Source organism: Ranitomeya imitator, chromosome 8, assembly GCF_032444005.1.
Source record: "Ranitomeya imitator isolate aRanImi1 chromosome 8, aRanImi1.pri, whole genome shotgun sequence".
Lineage (NCBI taxonomy): Eukaryota > Metazoa > Chordata > Amphibia > Anura > Dendrobatidae > Ranitomeya > Ranitomeya imitator.
In genome coordinates this window covers 104,781,785-104,802,490 of record NC_091289.1, presented here as the reverse complement: position 1 = coordinate 104,802,490, position 20,706 = coordinate 104,781,785, and the positions used below count along the sequence as shown (strand labels likewise).

General features: G+C 40.4%; 1 protein-coding gene across 1 annotated transcript in view; it reads right to left on the bottom strand.

The window, feature by feature from the left end:
* Positions 1–1,348: 1,348 nt before the first annotated feature.
* The window catches only part of PDC (phosducin), a 143,410-nt gene continuing 124,052 nt past the window's right edge, over positions 1,349–20,706 (bottom strand). The window contains exons 3-4 of the mRNA XM_069737240.1: positions 8,078–8,238; positions 1,349–3,763 (exon numbers count right to left, since the gene is read on the bottom strand). Coding sequence (XP_069593341.1) covers positions 3,242–3,763; positions 8,078–8,238 — 683 coding nt within the window. The 3' untranslated portion in view covers positions 1,349–3,241. The remainder of the gene's footprint in view (positions 3,764–8,077; positions 8,239–20,706) is intronic.

Genomic DNA, 20,706 nt, shown 5'->3' with positions numbered 1-20,706 from the left:
AGGGCGCATCACCACGAATGAAGGTAACTACAGGTCATTGACCTACTTTCCATTCATTCGCTGGGGTTTTACAGGCAGGAGAAGAGCTGCATTATAGCAGAGCTCCTGCCTGTAAAATAATTTAACCTCTTCAGATGGATTTACATCGTGGGACATATCAACGGAAGGTATGAGATATTGTTGGTTTATTATTTTTAATTTGTTACAGGTCGAGGGTCTTCAGGTGGATTGAGAGTGGAATAAAATATTACAACAACCTGTGTGTTTATTTCATTAAAATACTTTGCAATATTGTGTGTGTTTTTTTTAACCATTTCATGCTATTGGATTAATAATGGATAGGTGTCATAATTGACGCCTCTCCATTATTAATCTGGCTTAATGTCACCTTACAATAGCAAGGTGACATTAACCCTTCATTACCCCATATCCCACCGCTACTCGGGAATGGAAAGAGAGTGGCCAAGTGCCAGATAGGCGCATCTTCCAGATGTGCCTTTTCTGGGGTGGCTGGGGGCAGATGCTTTTAGCCAGGGGGGGGGGGCAGTAACCATGGACCCTCTTCCAGGCTATTAATATCTGCCCTCAGTCACTGGCTTTACTACTCTGGTGGAGAAAATTGCGTGGGAGCCCACGCCAATTTTTTCCGCCATTTAACCCATTAATTTAATAGCTAGACAGCCAACATTTTGCACATACACACTACTAACATTAGTAGTGTGGAATATGCAAAACAAATGGGGATATGAGTTGGTTTACTGTATGTAAACCATGTCTCATATCATGTCGGGTTTAGGAAGGAGATAGCAAAGCCGGCAATTGAATTACCGGCTTTTAAGCTATCTCACGCTGGATGAAATATTAATATATATATATATATATATATATATATGTGTCTCAATGACATATATATATATATATATATACCCCTATTCTATGTGTACACATTTATTCTACCTATTCTATTGCACGCTGTCAGTGGAATTTTACTGTACACCGCACTGAACTGCCGGCTTTTCTATAGAACACTGCTGCGTATTTCTCGCAAGTCACACTGCTGGTCCGTGTGTAATCCGTATTTTTCTCGCCGCCATAGACTTTCATTGGCGTATTTTTTGCGCAATACGGTGACAAACGCAGCATGCATGATTTTCTACGGCCGTAGAAGACCGTATAATGCGGATCAGTAAAATACGGCTGATAGGAGCTGGGGCATAGAGAAGCATTGTACCGTATGCAATCCGTATTTTCAGCACCTCTCTTACGTCCGTAAAACACGGTGGTGTGACGCCGGCCTAAGGCTCTTTACCTTCGGTATAGCTGTGTGAGATGCATAATGATTATCTTTTTCTTACTGATTGTTTCATAATCTGCACTTTTATTATAATTGTACTGCCTATTCAGTAATGCAAATAAGCTTTCCATGCTGCCTGAACCCTTGATAAAATAGGAGGTTTGCCCCAGATTCCTTGTAGGCACTGTATCTATATTTTAGCCATAGTCTTGCCGAAAGGGAGCTGAGCTTTAAATAAAAAATAAAACTAGTAACCACTAGTAAGCTTTGAGAAGAAGAAATACGGTCGTCCCCTGAAGGATTATGTTTGAGTGTCTGACTTGCCAGTCGCTTTAATACAAAGTCCTTTACTTAACAAATGTTAAAATGTTCACACATACATCTACTATATAATTGTCTAAGGGTCACTTCCATCTGTCTGTCCTTCTGTCTGTCCTTCTGTCTGTCACAGATATTTGCTAAAATTTCCAATCTATGATTGTTGGGGGTCCTAAACCCCTCACTCCTGCTTGCTGCACAATCACAGTTAAAAGGACTTTACATTGAACATCTGTCAAGCAACTTCAAAATCTACGTTGAGAGAAATCTTTTCATTCTACCTTCTGTTATAGCTATGGACAATGCTTTTTTTTTATAAGAAAGTGTTGTTGATGATGAACTTCCCACAAGACGCTCTAGGTCTGCAGGTGCCGCAGCTTTTCCTTTCTTTACTGCAGCACCGCAAGTGAAGCATTTCACAGTGCCCAGAGGGCATGCTTCAGAGACATGGTTTGTTCAGGATCCTCATCTAGTAGTCAATAGAAGATTCTAGGAACTATAGGAGGATGTGCTGGGGTGTGCTTACAGATGCTGATCTCAGTCCTGTGAGCTTTGGGTATGCCTACATGACTGATACACGATGACTTTTGGGAAAAAAAATGTAAATTTTTTCCCTGGGTGCCGCACTTTCAGTACTGCGGCCAAGCACCTTCATAATGCTGTTAACCTGTAGGTTAAACCTGTGTCTGTAGGTTAATAGTGTTATTGGGCCTGACGGGTTCCCTTTAATTCTTTTATAGCTTTACCTTTCCTAATTTGCACATACCAACAGTAGATCACACTGTGACCAAGGATATTTCACAGAACCGAATTATAAAAATATAGACAATTTAAAAGGGTGTAACTGTTTTAGCAAATAAGTTATTCTTTATGTAATGAAATGTTAAAGAGTTTTCCAATATACTTTCCTCATGGTTTTCAAGGTGTTTGCTTGAAGGGACACTGTCAGATTGTTAATGCCTAGTAAGCCATCTGCAGTGCTGGGTGGGTAAGGGTCTTTAATGTAAGACGTGCTACAACGTGTACAATGTACACCTCGCGTGGCTGTAGATCGATTTAGAAATTAAGAGATTTTGAGCTTTGGCCAATTAGGTAAATGAGCTAGCAAATGTCCCAAAGTGTCCCTGTGCAGACAAGTCCTCCATCTGTCCTCTCTGAACCCCACCTGATGCTGCTGCTGATGGCCAGGAGAATACGGAATAAGCATTTAGTACAGAACACAATGTCTTGTCACAACTGTGCAGTTGTCCATGACCGGTTCTTATAGAATGACTGTAAAATGAAAATCTTCAGAAATTGATACAAAAAATATTTTGGATCCCAAACTTTCACTAATCGTTATTTGCTGAAATGTTCTATGAATGTTGTTCTGTACGGCAATAAGAGAATGCTACTATATGTCACATGCTAGTTGTGCTAGACTAATTTTCTATAACTTTTCACTTTTCCCTTAGTTAATCACACTATTTGGTATTAAACCGGGACTATAAGGAAAACTGGTTAACATAACCATAAATATGCATCACAACACTCCAAATATTTCCTATGATGTTTCCTTTTTGAATCATTGGACACAGGAACATCTCCTAAATGTAAGGTTTGTTACTATGTAATTTGGATATGTTTCGGCTATTCAATACCGCCCTCCCCATCATCACATGCCATGCCGTGACTTTCTTTCTCAGGCAAAAGCCCATATTCATTAAGAAATGCCTCTACATCACCAGCAAAGAATTCCTCACTCAAGTTTTCAGACACATTGATGAAATTACTAATTAGATCTCCTGATTTGTAGACCAGTATGGTTGGGAGGATTTCTGTAGCGAACCGTTCTCCGGCTCCTGTGTCAGCTGACTTAATTTTACAGAACTTTACTGTTGGATACTCTAGTGCAAGGCAGGTCAAACAGTTATTCAGGGCCTCACAAGCTTTGATCTCATCAGAAAATATATGAACTATTACTGTAGTGCTTTTTTTCTCTTTCTCTATTGCTTCTAAAAATTCATCCCCACTTTTCAGCTCATATAGGTACCCATATTTAGGGCCGAAACTCAGCCTCTGGTGCATGTCTTGCATACATTGTTTGCGATACTTTTGTAGACAGTTTTCATCCTCTTTGACATTAATGAGTTCCTTTTCTTGCATACTCATCTGTGAATGGAAGGAAAAACAATTAAGTACAAGTCATAAGAACGTTTCAATGATCATTCACAAGATGCCTATTACAGGGAAGCTGTCACCAAACCACGGGCACCATGAATCAGACCCTGGCTGCACAATTGCAACAAATTATGCTTTTCTTTAAAATGCTAACGGCTGTTTCACCTGCAAGACGACCGTGTGTCAGATCATCATGGACCCACAGTTTTGCAGGCAAAACAGCTGTTTTTCTACAAGATAAACTAATTGTGCAATGAGTAAGCGGAAGACAGGAGTTGCACAGGACTGTTGTTGTTTTCAGCTGCAGGGTGGCTGCTGTATGTGAATACAGCTTAGAACTCATTCAGATGTCAGTTTTTCTCATACGAGTTCTAGCCATGGTTTTCATACTTATAATATTCTTTGGAGCTATTCGTATTTTTGTGTGTTCTTACAGACTGAGTCGTCTCCACAAATCACAGAGACCAATTTTTGATCTGAGTCTTTGATCAAATTCGCCAATTCAAATCCCTGTGTCCATGAAAAAAAATCGGTCAGAACTTGGAGGACACCCATGTGCTGTACATTTTTTACGACCTGTTTGATAGTAGAAGCTCGAGAAACCTTCATTAGTTTTTATTTTTTCATCCTAGGAATACTGATTAAACTGTTGGTGAAAACTGGCACCCTGGCCAAATTCTGAGAACACTGTAAAAAATTACTGAAGTTTGAATGAAGCCTTATTCATATTATATTTGAAATTGAAATGGAAGGATTGTATATCACAAGGCCAGGTTCACACAGAATAGTGTAGTGCAGTTTGTTTTTGTAGTGCCTAGTGATTGGCTGAGCTGGTATTTCTGGCTGTTTTTGGTGACATGGATCACTAAAGGTGAGTTTCATTCCTTTGTTCTGAGCAGTTTGAAGCCTTTAAATAATAATTTATATTCCCTGGGCAATCCCTCTAACTAGTATACACTACCGCTCAAAAGTTTAGGGTCACTTAGAAATTTCCTTATTTTTGAAAGAAAAGCACATTTTTTTTCCAATGAAGCTAACATTAAATGATTCAGAAATACATTCTATACATTGCTAATGTGGTTAATGACTATACTAGCTGCAAACGTCTGGTTTGTAATGCAATATCTTCATAGGTGTATATAGGCCCATTTACAACAACCATCACTCCAGTGTTCTTATGGTACTTTGTGTTTGCTAACTGTGTTTGAAGGCTAATGGATGGTTAGAATACCCTTGAAAACCCTTGTGCAAGTATGTTAGCACAGCTGAAAACAGTTTGGCTGATTAGAGAAACTATAAACCTGACCTTTCTTTGAGCTAGTTGAGAATCTGGAGCATTTCATTTGTTGGTTCATTAAACTCTCAAAATGGCCAGAAAAAAAATAAATTTCATGTGAAACTCGGCAGTCTATTCTTGTTCTTAGAAATGAAGGCTATTCCATGCGAGAAATTGCCAAGAAACTGAAGATTTTCCACAATGGTGTGTACTGTTCCCTTCAGAGGAGAGCACAAACGGGGTCTAACCAGAGTAGAAAGAGAAGTGGCAGGCCCTGCTGCACAACTGAACAACAAGACAAGTACATTAAAGTCTGTAGTTTGAGAAATCGCCTTCTCACTGGTCCTCAACTGGCAGCTTAATTAAATAGTACACGCAATATGCCACTGTCAACGTCCTCAGTGAAGAAGCGACTCCAGGATGCTGGCCTTCAGGGCAGAGTGGCAATGAAAAAGCCGTATCTGAGACTGGCTAATAAATGGAAAATATTAATATGGGCAAAAGAACACAGACATTGGACAGAGGAAGATTGGAAAAAAGTGTTATGGACAGACGAATCCAAGTTTGAGGTGTTTGGATCACACAGAAGAACATTTGTGAGACGCAGAACAACTAAAAAGATGCTTGAAGAGTGTCTGATGCCATCTGTCAAGCATGGTGGAAGTAATGTGATGGTCTGGGGTTTCTTTGGTGCTGGTAAAGTGGGAGATTTGTACAAGGTAAAAGGGATATTGAATAAGGAAGGCTATCACTCTATTTTGCAGTGCCATGCCATACCCTGCGGACAGCGCTTGATTGGAGCCAATTTCATCCAACAACAGGACAATGGGGTGAAATTTCTCCAGATTACCCCAACAAATTAACTGCTAGAATGCCAAAGGTCTGCAATGCTGTAATTACTGCAAAGGGAGCATTCTTTGACGAAAGCAAAGTTTGGAGGAGAAAATTATTATTTCAAATAAAAATCATTTTTTTGAACCTTGTCACTGTCTGGATTAGATTTTCAATTCTTTCAAATCTTTCCTTTATAAAACAGTGGCAACAATAAAGTCCTTTTTGAAAGCAAGACATAATAAGTCCCATTTGCAGTTTTCATAAAGCCTTGTAGAGGACACAGTTAGCGTCTGGAAAAAGGTGCTCTGATCAGATAATACCAAAGTAGAACTTTTTGCGCACACTATGCAGTTTTAATATTTTGTCTACCTGACAATTTTGTGGTATTGCCCTTTGTGTAGCAGCAAATACCTGTGCATGTGATCACTTTGCGCCAACCCATTCTTATTTTTATTATTTTTTTTAACAATCCTTTCAAGGTTGCAGTTATGCCGGATGCTTGTGCACCATTTTCTACCACACTTTTCCCTTCCACTCAACTTTCCATTAATATGCTTGGATACGGCACTCTGTGAACAGCCAACTTCTTTAGCAATGACCTTTTGTGGCTTACCCTCCTTATGGAGTGTGTCAATGACTGCCTTCTGGACATCTGTCAAGTCAGCAGTCTTCCCCATGATTGTGGAGCCTACTGAAACAGACTAAGGGACCTTTTTAAACTGAAATAAATTAACTTTTTGATGACATTCAAATTTAGTGAGAAGCACTTGTACTTATTATCTGTCACTGGGGTACTAGGTTCTTTGTCATCCTATTGTCTTCGTTTATGTTTTTGTATGTCATTTTACTATTTGCAATGATTAAAATGTTCATATGTTTACCATAATATGCCTTTGTTTCTGATTGGATAGCAATATATTACTTTTTTGGAGTGGCAAGCTACATCCAAATTCATATATTGAATACAATTGAATAGTTGTGGATGTTTGTAATTATGTGCCTCATGGATCTATTGCTATTAAATGTTTATATACGGGTTGTCTAAGGTTTAGATATTGATGACTAGAGATGTTACAAATAAAATTGCAGAACCCAGTCCAGTGACCACATCAGTAGTCTGTGGCTGCTGAATGGAAGGCCAGTGAACCACCTCCTATCTGCCAGTGTCTCCTGCTCTTCTTTTGATTAGTCAGTTTTCTTCAATTTCAAGTGCGTCATGCCACAACAATGATGACATGTCAGGCCGCCTAATCAAAAGAGGAAAGCGGGATGCCATTAGGTAGGAGGGAATAACAAATGTTTTAAAAAGTTCAAAAATATAACAATTTTAATAGCCCCCATTTTCTCCCACTAGCAATAAAAAGATTAAACAAAAATAGAAAATTGGTATCACTGTATCTGTAAAAGTACGGCTTATCAAAATATAAAATGAATTAACCCATTATGTAAGCGCCATAAAGAAACGAAACATAAAAATATCATATTTACCCCAAATTTGCATGACATAGCTCAGAATGCTGACATAGCTCAATTGACAGAAAAATAAAAACCTTATAGGTCTTGGAAAATGCCAACACAAACCAAATTATTTTTTTCACTACTGAAAACTATGAAAACAAAACCTAAAAATAACAATGGTGGAATTGTATTTTTTCCGCATTTCATCAACATGGATTTTGTTCCTTCTTTTCAGTGCATTATATTGTAAAATGAATGGTGTTATTCAAAACGAAAACTTTAATATAGCCCTTATTTAGCTATGTCAACGAAAAAGGGGAGCAAAAAATGCAAACATAAAAATGAAAATTGGTTGCTGAGGCAATGGGTTAAGCTACTTTGGCTGCAAAAGATACGTAGTGTGCGGAGTCCGAACACCACAGCTCTGCACACTATGTAGTGGCCATCCTGACACAGGGTGACACAGCACAGCTCCTAATGAATTGAACTGGAGCTAAGCTGCAGTAATGGAGAATGACCACTGCACGGTGTATGGAAATGTGATGCCATACCTCCGTATACTGTTTACTTCCGCACTGTATGAGACCTCCAGTTGATCGATAAAGGCATTGTATTTGTTGTACCCTCTCCAACCTGATAGTCATGACCCATCCTGGACATTGCCTTTAAGCAAGGTAAGTATTGGAAATCTCTCTTTCCACCATATGTTTGCTGTTTTTGACCGACTGTTGAAATACCTTTCGAGTGAATTTTTCTCTTGTGTCCTTCTCTTCTTTATTTGCTGCCTTGTAAGGAGAAGACATTTGCCGAAGAATTTCCTTTTTGTTTGCAGGTATTGCATCTTGGTCTTCACTGACAAGCTTGAACCTTCTCCAGTCATGTATGACACCTTTTGGTCCTGTGTAAATAAAGTGGGTAGATTAAGAATAAACTAAAACATCTTCATGTCGTATTAAATAAATGCAATATAAAATATGCTATTAAAATTTAACATTCATTTCAATTTTTCCCCCCAAAATCAATAGTACAAGAAGTGCTAAGAAACTTTTGCAATGTATCTTATTATAGAAAAATATTTATTTGACAATTAAACAATGTAGCTTGTGTAAAGTACCGCTGCTTCCTAACACCCTTGGCACTTTACAAATAAATTGTGTCCCAGTTCATAAGTGTTGTACTGTGTACATTGCTTTGTATTCACTTGTAGGCCGGAGGCTTTGCTGTTTCCACGTCCTTGGTTCCAGGATCAGCCAAGCACACATCAGGGGTGCCCGCTTCATTTTAACAAGTTCAACTGCACTGGACAGTCCAAGTACATCAGTCTCTAACACACAGTATCGGGCACAGCACCCTCCAGTTCTTTTTCCATGAACACAGTACATTTCAATCATTTTCTTATGTTTAACTATCCTTACTTTAACAGATCCTCGCATGTGCAATACGCTAGTGTGACCCCAGCCTAATGCTTGTAAGCAGCACATGGCAGGCACGTCATGCTCTGCTCACAAGCAGAGCACAGCAGCCTGAATACTCACCGGGACCATTCATCGCAGAGAGCGGTGAGTAGCCATTCCTCTTCAGTAGCGTGCAGTGTCAGCCAGTGGCTTCCTGTTGCTGCGGCGGTCACGTGTGCCGATACTTAAAAGAAATGAATATTCAGAATATTCATTTTTCTTAACCCCTTTACCCCCAAGGGTGGTTTGCACGTTAATGACCAGGCCAATTTTTACAATTCTGACCACTGTCCCTTTATGAGGTTATAACTCCGAAACGCTTCAACGGATCCTGGTGATTCTGACATTGTTTTCTCGTGACATATTGTACTTCATGATAGTGGTAAAATTTCTTTGATAGTACCTGCGTTTATTTGTGAAAAAAATGGAAATTTGGCGAAAATTTTGAAAATTTCGCAATTTTCAAACTTTGAATTTTTATGCAATTAAATCACAGAGATATGTCACACAAAATACTTAATAAGTAACATTTCCCACATGTCTCCTTTACATCAGCATAATTTTGGAACCAATTTTTTTTTTTGTTAGGGAGTTATAAGGGTTAAAAGTTGACCAGCAATTTCTCATTTTTACAACACCATTTTTTTTTAGGGACCACGTCTCATTTGAAGTCATTTTGAGGGGTCTATATGATAGAAAATGCCCAAGTGTGACACCATTCTAAAAACTGCACCCCTCAAGGTGCTCAAAACCACATTCAAGAAGTTTATTAACCCTTCAGGTGTTTAATAGGAATTTTTGGAATGTTTAAATAAAAATGAACATTTAACTTTTTTACACAAAAAATTTACTTCAGCTCCAATTTGTTTTATTTTACCAAGGGTAACAGGAGAAATTGGACCCAAAAAGTTGTTGTCCAATTTGTCCTGAGTACGCTGATACCCCATATGTGGCAGTAAACCACTGTTTGGGCGCATGGGAGAGCTCGGAAGGGAAGGAGCGCTATTTGACTTTTCAATGCAAAATTGACAGGAATTGAGATGGGACGCCATGTTGCGTTTGGAGAGCCACTGATGTGCCTAAACATTGAAACCCCCCACAAGTGACACCATTTTGGAAAGTAGACCCCCTAAGGAACTTATCTGGATGTGTGGTGAGCACTTTGACCCACCAAGTGCTTCACAGAAGTTTATAATGCAGAACCGTAAAAATAAAAAATCATATTTTTTCACAAAAATTATATTTTTGCCCCCAATTTTTTATTTTTCCAAGGGTAAGAGAAGAAATTGGACCTCAAAAGTTGTTGTCCAATTTGTCCTGAGTACGCTGATACCCCATATGTGGCAGTAAACCACTGTTTGGGCGCATGGGAGAGCTCGGAAGGGAAGGAGCACAGTTTGACTTTTCAATGCAAAATTGACAGAAATTGAGATGGGACGCCATGTTGCGTTTGGAGAGCCACTGATGTGCCTAAACATTGAAACCCCCCACAAGTGACACCATTTTGGAAAGTAGACCCCCTAAGGAACTTATCTAGAGGTGTGGTGAGCACTTTGACCCACCAAGTGCTTCACAGAAGTTTATAATGCAGAACCGTAAAAATAAAAAATCATATTTTTTCACAAAAATTATATTTTTGCCCCCAATTTTTTATTTTTCCAAGGGTAAGAGAAGAAATTGGACCTCAAAAGTTGTTGTCCAATTTGTCCCGAGTACGCTGATACCCCATATGTGGCAGTAAACCACTGTTTGGGCGCATGGGAGAGCTCGGAAGGGAAGGAGCGCCGTTTGACTTTTCAATGCAAAATTGACAGGAATTGAGATGGGACGCCATGTTGCGTTTGGAGAGCCACTGATGTGCCTAAACATTGAAACCCCCCACAAGTGACACCATTTTGGAAAGTAGACCCCCTAAGGAACTTATCTGGATGTGTGGTGAGCACTTTGACCCACCAAGGGCTTCACAGAAGTTTATAATGCAGAGCCATAAAAATAAAACAAAATTTTTTTCCCACAAAAATTATTTTTTAGCCCCCAGTTTTGTATTTTCCCTAGGGTAACAGGAGAAATTGGACCCCAAAAGTTGTTGTCCAATTTGTCCTGAGTACGCTGATACCCCATATGTGGGGGGGAACCACCGTTTGAGCGCATGGGAGGGTTCGGAAGGGAAGGAGCGCCATTTGGAATGCAGACTTAGATGGAATGGTCTGCAGGCGTCACATTGCGTTTGCAGAGCCCCTAATGTACCTAAACAGTAGAAACCCCCCACAAGTGACACCATTTTGGAAAGTAGACCCCCTAAGGAACTCATCTTGATGTGTTGTGAGAGCTTTGAACCCCCAAGTATTTCACTACAGTTTATAACGCAGAGCCATGCAAATAAAAAATATTTTTTTTTCCACAAAAATTATATTTTAGCCCCCAGTTTTGTATTTTTCCAAGGTTAGCAGGAGAAATTGGACCCTAAATGTTGTTGTCCAATTTGTCCTGAGTACGCTGATACCCGATATGTGGGGGGGAACCACCGTTTGGGCGCATGGGAGGGCTCGGAAGGGAAGGAGCATCATTTGGAATGCAGACTTAGATGGATTGGTCTGCAGGCGTCACATTGCGTTTGCAGAGCCCCTAATGTACCTAAACAGTAGAAACCCCCCACAAGTGACCCCATATTGGAAACTAGACCCCTCAATGAACTTATCTAGATGTGTTGTGAGAACTTTGAACCCCCAAGTGTTTCACTACAGTTTATAACGCTGAGCCGTGAAAATAAAAAATCTTTTTGTTTTCCCACAAAAATTATTTTTTAGCCCCCAGTTTTGTATTTTCCCAAGGGTAACAGGAGAAATTGGTCCACAAAAGTTGTTGTCCAATTTGTCCTGAGTACGCTGATACCCCATATGTTGGGGTAAACCCCTGTTTGGGCACACAGGAGAGCTCGGAAGGGAAGGAGCACTGTTTTACTTTTTCAACGCAGAATTGGCTGGAATTGAGATCGGACGCCATGTCGTGTTTGGAGAGCCCCTGATGTGCCGAAACAGTGGAAACCCCCCAATTATAACTGAAACCCTAATCTAAACACCCCCTTAACCCTAATTCCAATGGTAACCCTAACCACACCTCTAACCCTGACACACCCCTAACCCTAATCCCAACCCTATTCCCAACTGTAAATGTAATCTAAACCCTAACCCTAACTTTAGCCCCAACCCTAACTGTAGCCCCAACCCTAACCCTAACCCTAACCCTAGCCCTAACCCTAGCCCTAACCCTAACCCTAGCCCTAACCCTAACCCTAACCCTAGCCCTAACCCTAGCCCTAACCCTAGCCCTAACCCTAGCCCTAGCCCTAACCCTAGCCCTAACCCTAGCCCTAACCCTAACCCTAGCCCTAGCCCTAACCCTAGCCCTAACCCTAGCCCTAACCCTAGCCCTAACCCTAGCCCTAACCCTAACCCTAACCCTAATCCTAGCCCTAACCCTAGCCCTAATGGGAAAATGGAAATAAATACATTTTTTTTTATTTTTCCCTAACTAAGGGGGTGATGAAGGGGGGTTTGATTTACTTTTATAGCGAGTTTTTTAGCGGATTTTTATGATTGGCAGCCGTCACACACTGAAAGACCCTTTTTATTGCAAAAAATATTTTTTGCAATACCACATTTTGAGAGCTATAATTTTTCCATATTTTGGTCCACAGAGTCATGTGAGGTCTTGTTTTTTGCGGGACGAGTTGACGTTTTTATTGAAAACATTTTTGGGCACGTGACATTTTTTTATCGCTTTTTATTCCGATTTTTGTGAGGAAGAATGACCAAAAGCCAGCTATTCATGAATTTCTATTGGGGGAGGCGTTTATACCGTTCCGCGTTTGGTAAAATTGATAAATCAGTTTTATTCTTCGGGTCAGTACGATTACAGCGATACCTCATTTATATCATTTTTTTATGGTTTGGTGCTTTTATACGATAAAAACTATTTTACAGAAAAAATAATTATTTTTGCATCGCTTTATTCTCAGGACTATAACTTTTTTATTTTTTTGCTGATGATGCTGTATGGCAGCTCTTTTTTTGCGGGACAATATGACGCTTTCAGGGGTACCATGGTTATTTATATCTGTCATTTTGATCGCGTGTTATTCCACTTTTTGTTCGGCGGTATGATAATAAAGCGTTGTTTTTTGCCTCGTTTTTTTTTTTTTTTTCTTACGGTGTTTACTGAAGGGGTTAACTAGTGGGACAGTTTTATAGGTCGGGTCGTTACGGACGCGGCGATACTAAATATGTGTACTTTTATTGTTTTTTTTTTTTTTATTTAGATGAAGAAATGTATTTATGGGAATAATATTTTTTTTTTTTTTTCATTATTTTGGAATATTTTTTTTTATTTTTTTTACACATTTGGAAAATTTTTTTTTTACTTTTTTACTTTGTCCCAGGGGGGGACATCACAGATCAGTGATCTGACAGTTTGCACAGCACTCTGTCAGATCACTGATCTGACATGCAGCGCTGCAGCCTTCACAGTGCCTGCTCTAAGCAGGCTCTGTGAAGCCACCTCCCTCCCTGCAGGACCCGGATCCGCGGCCATCTTGGATCCGGGGCTCGAGCAGGGAGGGAGGTGAGGAGATCACATCGCGTTGCTGCGGGGGGCTCAGGGAAGCCCGCAGGGAGCCCCCTCCCTGCGCGGTGCTTCCCTGCACCGCCGGCACATCGCGATCATCTTTGATCGCGGTGTGCCAGGGGTTAATGTGCCGGGGCGGTCCGTGACCGCTCCTGGCACATAGTGCCGGATGTCAGCTGCGATAAGCAGCTGACACCCGGCCGCGATCGGCCGCGCTCCCCCCGTGAGCGCGGCCGATCGGCTATGACGTACTATCCCGTCCAGGGTCAGATAAGCCCAGGGCACCTCGACGGGATAGTACGTCTAAGGTCACAGAGGGGTTAAGCATGGGCACATGTGACCACCAGCAGCAACAGGAAGCCACTGGCTGACACTGCACGCTAGTGAAGATAGCTCTCTGCGATGAACGGTCCCGGTGAGGAAGGTAAGTGTAATGGTTTTTTTTTTGTTAATCTTTTCTGATGGGACAAATCGTACCAGCAACAGGATGGGGCCAATCATACCAGGAAGCCAGAAAGAAATTAATATTCTTTGCCCTCCACGCGCATTGGCGTGGAATGCAGTACATATTCATTTCTCTTAAGCAGCGGGCACAGGAGATAGTCGAAGCAACCAGCTCAAGCCTCCTGTGACCCGATGCTTCACCAAAACCGCTCCCCCACCTCCCCACCACAGCCAGAGCCCATACATCCAGACTATAATATGCACTCCCATTTTCCTCCACATTTTGGGAGGAAAAAAATGCGTCTTATAGTCCTAAAAATAGAGTAGGATGTTTTTTGTTTTTTTTTACGTTTTTCTGATGGGGCCATGAATACAATGTTAGGGATAAGGAGCCATGCAGACCAGGATAGAGATGAAGAGCCATGCATACCACCAGGATAGGAATGAGGGGGCCATGCATACAAGGATGGGGGTGAGAGGCAGTGCATACCAGGATAGGGATGAAGGCCAATGCATACCAGGCTTATACTTGAGTCAATAAGTTTTCCTAGATTTTTGTGGTAAAATTAGGTGGCTCGGTTTATACTCGAGTCGGCTTATACTTGAGTATATATGGTAAATATTGTGAAGTACATGTAGGTTCAAGATGTTTACCTCACCTCCAGATTAATTCCTTGATGGCTATTGCTTCACAGTAGTATCAGACCACATGGGATTAAAGTATTCTCTTATATGTCAGGTCACTTAAAAGACGTATTGGCGATCATTAAGGGGTAACCGCGTTCTTAAGCTGCCGTCACACGCTCAGTATTTGCTCAGTATTTTACATCAGTATTTGGAAGCCAAAACCAGGAATAGAACCATTAGAGGAAAAGTATAATAGAAACATATGAACCACTTCTGTATTTATCACCCACTCCTGGTTTTGGCTTACAGATACTGAGGTAAAATACTGACCAAATACTGCTAGTGTGACGGCAGCCTAAGAACGTGGTTAATCCCTTCACCCCCCAAGCCTGTTTTTACCTTCATGACCAGGCCAAATTTCACAATTCTGACCACTGTCTTTTTATGTGGTAAAAACTCTAGAATGATTCAATGGATCCCACTGATTCTGAGAATGTTTTCTCATGACATATTGTACTTGATAGTGGTAAAATTTGTCTTATAAGACTTGAGCTTATTTGTGAGAAAATTGGAAATTTGGAAAAAATGTTGCAGCTTTCAAACTTTTAATTTTTATGCCCTTAAACCAGAGATATATGTAACCTAAAATAGTTAATAAATAATATTTTCCATATGTCTATTTTACATGAGCACAATTTTTTAAACTGTTTTTTTTCTTAGGAAGTTAGAAGGGTTAAAAGTTGACCAGCAATTTCTCATTTTTACAACAAAATTTACAAAACCATTTTTTAGGGACCACATCACATTAGGAGTGACTTTGGGGTGCCTATATGACAGAAAATACTCAAAGGTGACATCATTCTAAAAACTGCACCTCTCAAGGTGCTCAAAACCCCATTAAAGAAGTTTATTAACCTTTCAGGTGCTTCACAGGAATTTTTGCAATGTAGAACCTAACTTTTTTCACAAAAATTATACTTTAGACCCTATTTTTTTTATTTTCACAAGAGTAACAGGAGGAAATGGACTCCAAAATTTATTGTGCAATTTCTCATGAGCATGCCAATACTCCATATGTGGGAGAAAACTACTGTTTGGATGCATGGCAGGGGTCGGAAAGAAAGAAGTAATGTTTGAATTTTTGAACACAAAAATGGCTGGAATTGAGAAGCGGACGCCTTGTCATGCTTGGAGGGTTGCCTGGTGTGGATAAACAGTGGAACCCCCCCACAAGTGACCCCGTTTTGGAAACTTAACCCCCCAAGGAACTTGTTTATAATGTAGAGCTGTAAAAAGAAACAATCACAATTTTTCCACAAAAATGATCTTTTAGCTCTAATTTTTTTATTTTCACAAGGGTAACATGAGAAAATGGACAACAAAAAAGGTTGTGTAATTTCACCTGATTAAGCCAATACCCCATATTTGTGGAAAACTACTGTTTGGGCACACAGCAGGGCTCGAAAGGGAAGGACCACTGCTTGACTTTTTGAATGCAAAATTTGCTGGAATCATTAGCCGACACCATGTCCCGCTTGGAGAACCATTGATGTGCTTATACAGTGCATGTTAGCGAGGCAATTCACGGTATTAAATAATGGGGTATGTGAACTTTTGATCAGGGTTATTTATATGTTTTGGTTTGTCATTATGATTTAAAAAGAGAAAACACAGTAGTTTGACAATAAATGGCTTCACCCAACCACTAACCATGAGTGGAGAAAAAGTTTTGGTGTTATCATTCATATTCTCTGAAAAAAGGCCAAGAATGCAAAAATTCTGCTGGGGCATGTAAACATTTGAGCACAACTGTACAGTAGATGGAAACCCTAAAGTAAGTGGTCAGAGTAGAGCGCTGAATAAATGTGATCCCAAACGTTATGTAAAATGTTCCCGATAAAAGCTTCAATCCATAAAAAAGCATGCCCTGGCTCAGGTCTGTCATCTTTTAACGGAAATATAGGGGGCTTTCATTTTATTGATAGCACAAAGGCTCTGGAAAAGCGAAATGGCTCCTCACCCGCCAAAAGAAATTCAGCAAATTCTCCGCTCCAAAATCCAAATCCCCCCCCTTCCTTCTGAGCTCCACAGTGTACCTAAACCACATGTTGCATCCACATTTGGCATTTCTGAAGCGATGAGAGCCCGCCTAACTTACAGGTGCATGCCTCCAGAAGCACAGGCTGGGCATAACGTATTGGTGACTGCAATGTGCTGGTCACTAGAGCGCACTGCTCACTGCAACGGCAGTTTGCAAATTTCACTCGGCAACATTCATTGCTCCTTGTTTCTGGAAAATATCCATGGAGTCAAAATCAGCACTAAAAAAATAATAATAAAAAAAATCCTATAAAAATGCCCTCTACATTTACTTTCCACTAATTTTAATATGGATAATGAATTTATGATTATGAATTATGGTATTTATTTATTAATAAATAATAGATGTTCACCACGGGCACCCCAGATGTTGTACACTTTATAATCATATTGGTTTAAATAAGCACTTTTTATACCTAGTTGTTCTTTATATTATTCCGCTGGTATTGCTGCCGCACTATATAAACCATTGCCAGGTATTCTGCGGGTTTTACATTAGCTCCCCGCCTCCTAAGTGCGCATGCGCTGGGTCAGATTCCCCTTGACTTCCGGGTGTGCCTATCATGTGATCACAGTGCGTTCCACTGCGTTCCAACAGGCATCTCCCGGAAGTCACCTTTTCTTCATGTATGGGGATGACAGGTCCTGGCGCATGCACCATTATATTCGGAGGCGCCTCCTATCACAATCACGCACGGCCTATTTGTGCAGCGTCGGCACCCCCCACCGCACACGCCCCCGGAAGAAGCGAGCAGCGAAACAGCGCCCGTTGGGCTGGAGGGAAGGACACTAGACACAGGACACTATTTGGTGGTAAGCTTCCTTACGGTATCAGGTCTATCTATCGGCACTAGCACTTGCTATTAATATTATCGTGCGGCAAGCTCTTTGACCATATGGGACTGTCATTATCGGCATCAGTATCTATTACATTGCGGTTTTTACACATTAACTTTTTATATGTGATAATGACGGTCTTTTATTATGAAACCGCATATTTGTATATCCACATATGGGGATAGGATATTGGCCCCTTATATAGAGAGGACTTGGGGGACAGATCTTCATTATACTAATATATATATATTGATAAAATATCTGCCTGTTCTCTTCATGGTTCATCAATTATTTGTTACATGCTATCTCTGGATTTATAAAGATATATATAGCAAGAGTAACTACTGGCTGCCAATTTATATACATATTTTCATTGTGTCTGTGTAAATTGTCCCTCCCTATGGAGGTTTTTTAACCCTGTTTATTGATTAGTTTTTAATAATGTAATAAAATATATACCTTTTAAATTTTTCTGCCTACACCACTTATTATCCATGGGCAATTGTACCTAGATAGATATTGTTGTTGATACCAAATATGTGTATTATTATTTATTTTTTATTATTTTATTTTGAATTTATTAAAAGGGAGGTGATTTCAACTTTTAGTTTTTTTATATGTTTAAAAACATTTCTTTTTACTTTACACTTGCTTCAATAGTCTCCATTATATGCTGCATTCATCCGATCACTTGTGCTACACAGAGCTGGGCTGCAACCTTGCTCTGTGTTGCAGAAATGATCACTTGCTGTGAGCGCCAACCGCTAAACAGCGCTCATAGCAATCTGGCAATGACAACCACAGAGGTCTGTTTCAGATCCTGGGTTGTCATGCCAACCCATTGGCGACCCATGGTCATGTGACACGGGTGCTGATGGGCGGGATTAGTGGTGTGCTTCTGGCGCGATCATGTTAAATGCGCTGTCAGGGATTGACAGCAACGTTTACCAGATTAATAGCTGTGGGTGGATCATGATTCCACCCCCTGCTGTTAGGAGCACATGTCAGCTGTTCAAATGAGCTGACATGTACTGGGAAAGATATGGACTCAGCGCTGGGGCCCACATCAAAGGGGACGACACAACATGCATTGTACATGTATGACGCATGTCGTGAACGGGTTAAAGACACCAACAACAACCAAAGCCATGTGTTTTTTTTCTTTCTACCTCTCTTGAGATCAGCACCCTTCTTAGGCACAGGGGCTGACATCTATTCTCATGTCTAGTACATGTAACTCAAAGTATGAAGGTGGTCAGTGAAGCCTTGTCTCTGGACAGTCTGCAAAGTTATGTATCTGGGAAGCCCCTGCAGAGAGCAACAAATACACACATTCCTCCCACCAGATGCAGGACCGGGAATACTAATGGAGGTCATGATTGCATTGTAGTCCATGAAGGACAACTCAGGATAACACACATGTCATTGGTATGCTGATTATGAAAAGAATGGAATTATAATTTTAAAAGCATTTCAAAAGTCCCTCACTGATATGTCTTGGCATGCTATCAATGAGGTTATTAATGGTTGTCTGAGAAATATCCTGCCATTCTAAATGAACTTGGACATCAATCATCAAGATTGCTGACCAATTACATCCTTGATGAGCTTAAAGGGGTTTCCCAATCAACAAAAATTGATTTTAATCAATAGATCTTTGAATAATAATAATTTCCACAATTGGATGTGTTTAAATAAAATGTTCCTGTGCTGAGATAATCTTATAAATGTGCCTCTGCTGTGTACTGTGTAATGGCCGTGTCTGTCCATGCAGGTACATGTTTTGATCATACCAAAACTAATGAGCAGGTATGAGGGGGCATACAATTATACAGACATTACAGCAGAGGATCACAAATGATTCTTTCTTTGAAGTAAAACATTGTTTAAAAACAAGCAATGAAATGTTTTACCTCACGAAAAGAATCAGCTGTGATTCCCTGCTGTCCTGTCTGTATATTCTTTTGCTTCCTCCCCTGCCCACGAGATGTGGTATGATCAGACCGTATTCCTGTATGGTCAGACACAGCCATTACACAGTACACAGCAGGGGCACATTTATAAGAGTATCTCCAATTATTGCTCCAATATCTATTGAATAAAATGAGCCCTTGAATGCCCCTTGAATGAGAGACAAGTCCAGAGGTGCTTGAGACCATGGTGGCAAGTTTACACCACACAGTTGCTTACAGTGCCTTGTAGTTGTTACATCATTGCTGCAACCAGAAAACCGAAACTGGACCAGTGGCAGGCAGCTGACGCTGTACCCAAGGAAGCACCTGACATGTTAGTTACTTTATAAGAACAAGTGTATTGGCGCTGTATTTTGTGAAGGTAAAAATCCCTTATAATGTAATAGTCTTTAATTAGGCCCACCATTTTAGCTAAAAGTGTCAGTAATTCATTATTACCAGAGAATGTAAATTATTACAAATTCACTTTAAAAGGGACCTTTCACTACATTTTTCAACTGGACAAATGATGGAACAGTGGTGTCATGCGTCTGGGTTCGAGTCCTTGATCCTTTGTTTTGTGGTCAGCTTCTCTATCTGCTGAGCCACAGCAACTACACCTATCTCCGCGTGTTTATTGTCTGTTATCCTGGCTTTAGTCTTTTCAGGTTAACATGTGTTTTCATATGTCTGCCCTATCACCTTTCGGGTGCGGCTATATATACTTCCCCCTGCTGGTATTTCCTACTGGTTATATTCTCATTTGGATGTCTAGCCACATTGCTGTTTTTTATACCAGTCAGTGAAAGACCAGCTAGGGTTTATCGCTCTGCTGATTATACTTTGAACTCTGCACCTATCTTCTGTTTCTTGTCTATGAAGTAGGCGGCATACTCGGTAGCAGTACACGTACCTTATCTTCACATTTTGTGATTTGTTTTACCTCACTCTGGGATCTCTTGCTATCTCAGCACACTATTCATTCTGTAGATAAATTACTCTCTGCTTTGCCCTATGGTTCCTTTGGAGTAATTTGAAGTGTTTGACGGCCTTTCAGGCAGCGCAGGTATGAGCAGCCATTGTTTAGTCTGTTGCTAGGGCTATTCCAGCCCACATAGCAACCTCTAGTAAGTTTGGGGTTAGAATCACTAGTCTGTACAGGAACCTGCTTGGTCAGTTGCAGGCTCTAGTGTTTTACCTATTTTCCCGTGTGAGTTGTTACACAAACATAACAAGTGGTTGCAGGACAGAGTAAACGTTTTTTATTATTATTTCTCATCCTTATGGCAAAGATATTAGCAATCAAAAGTATTTGTGACCTAATGAGTT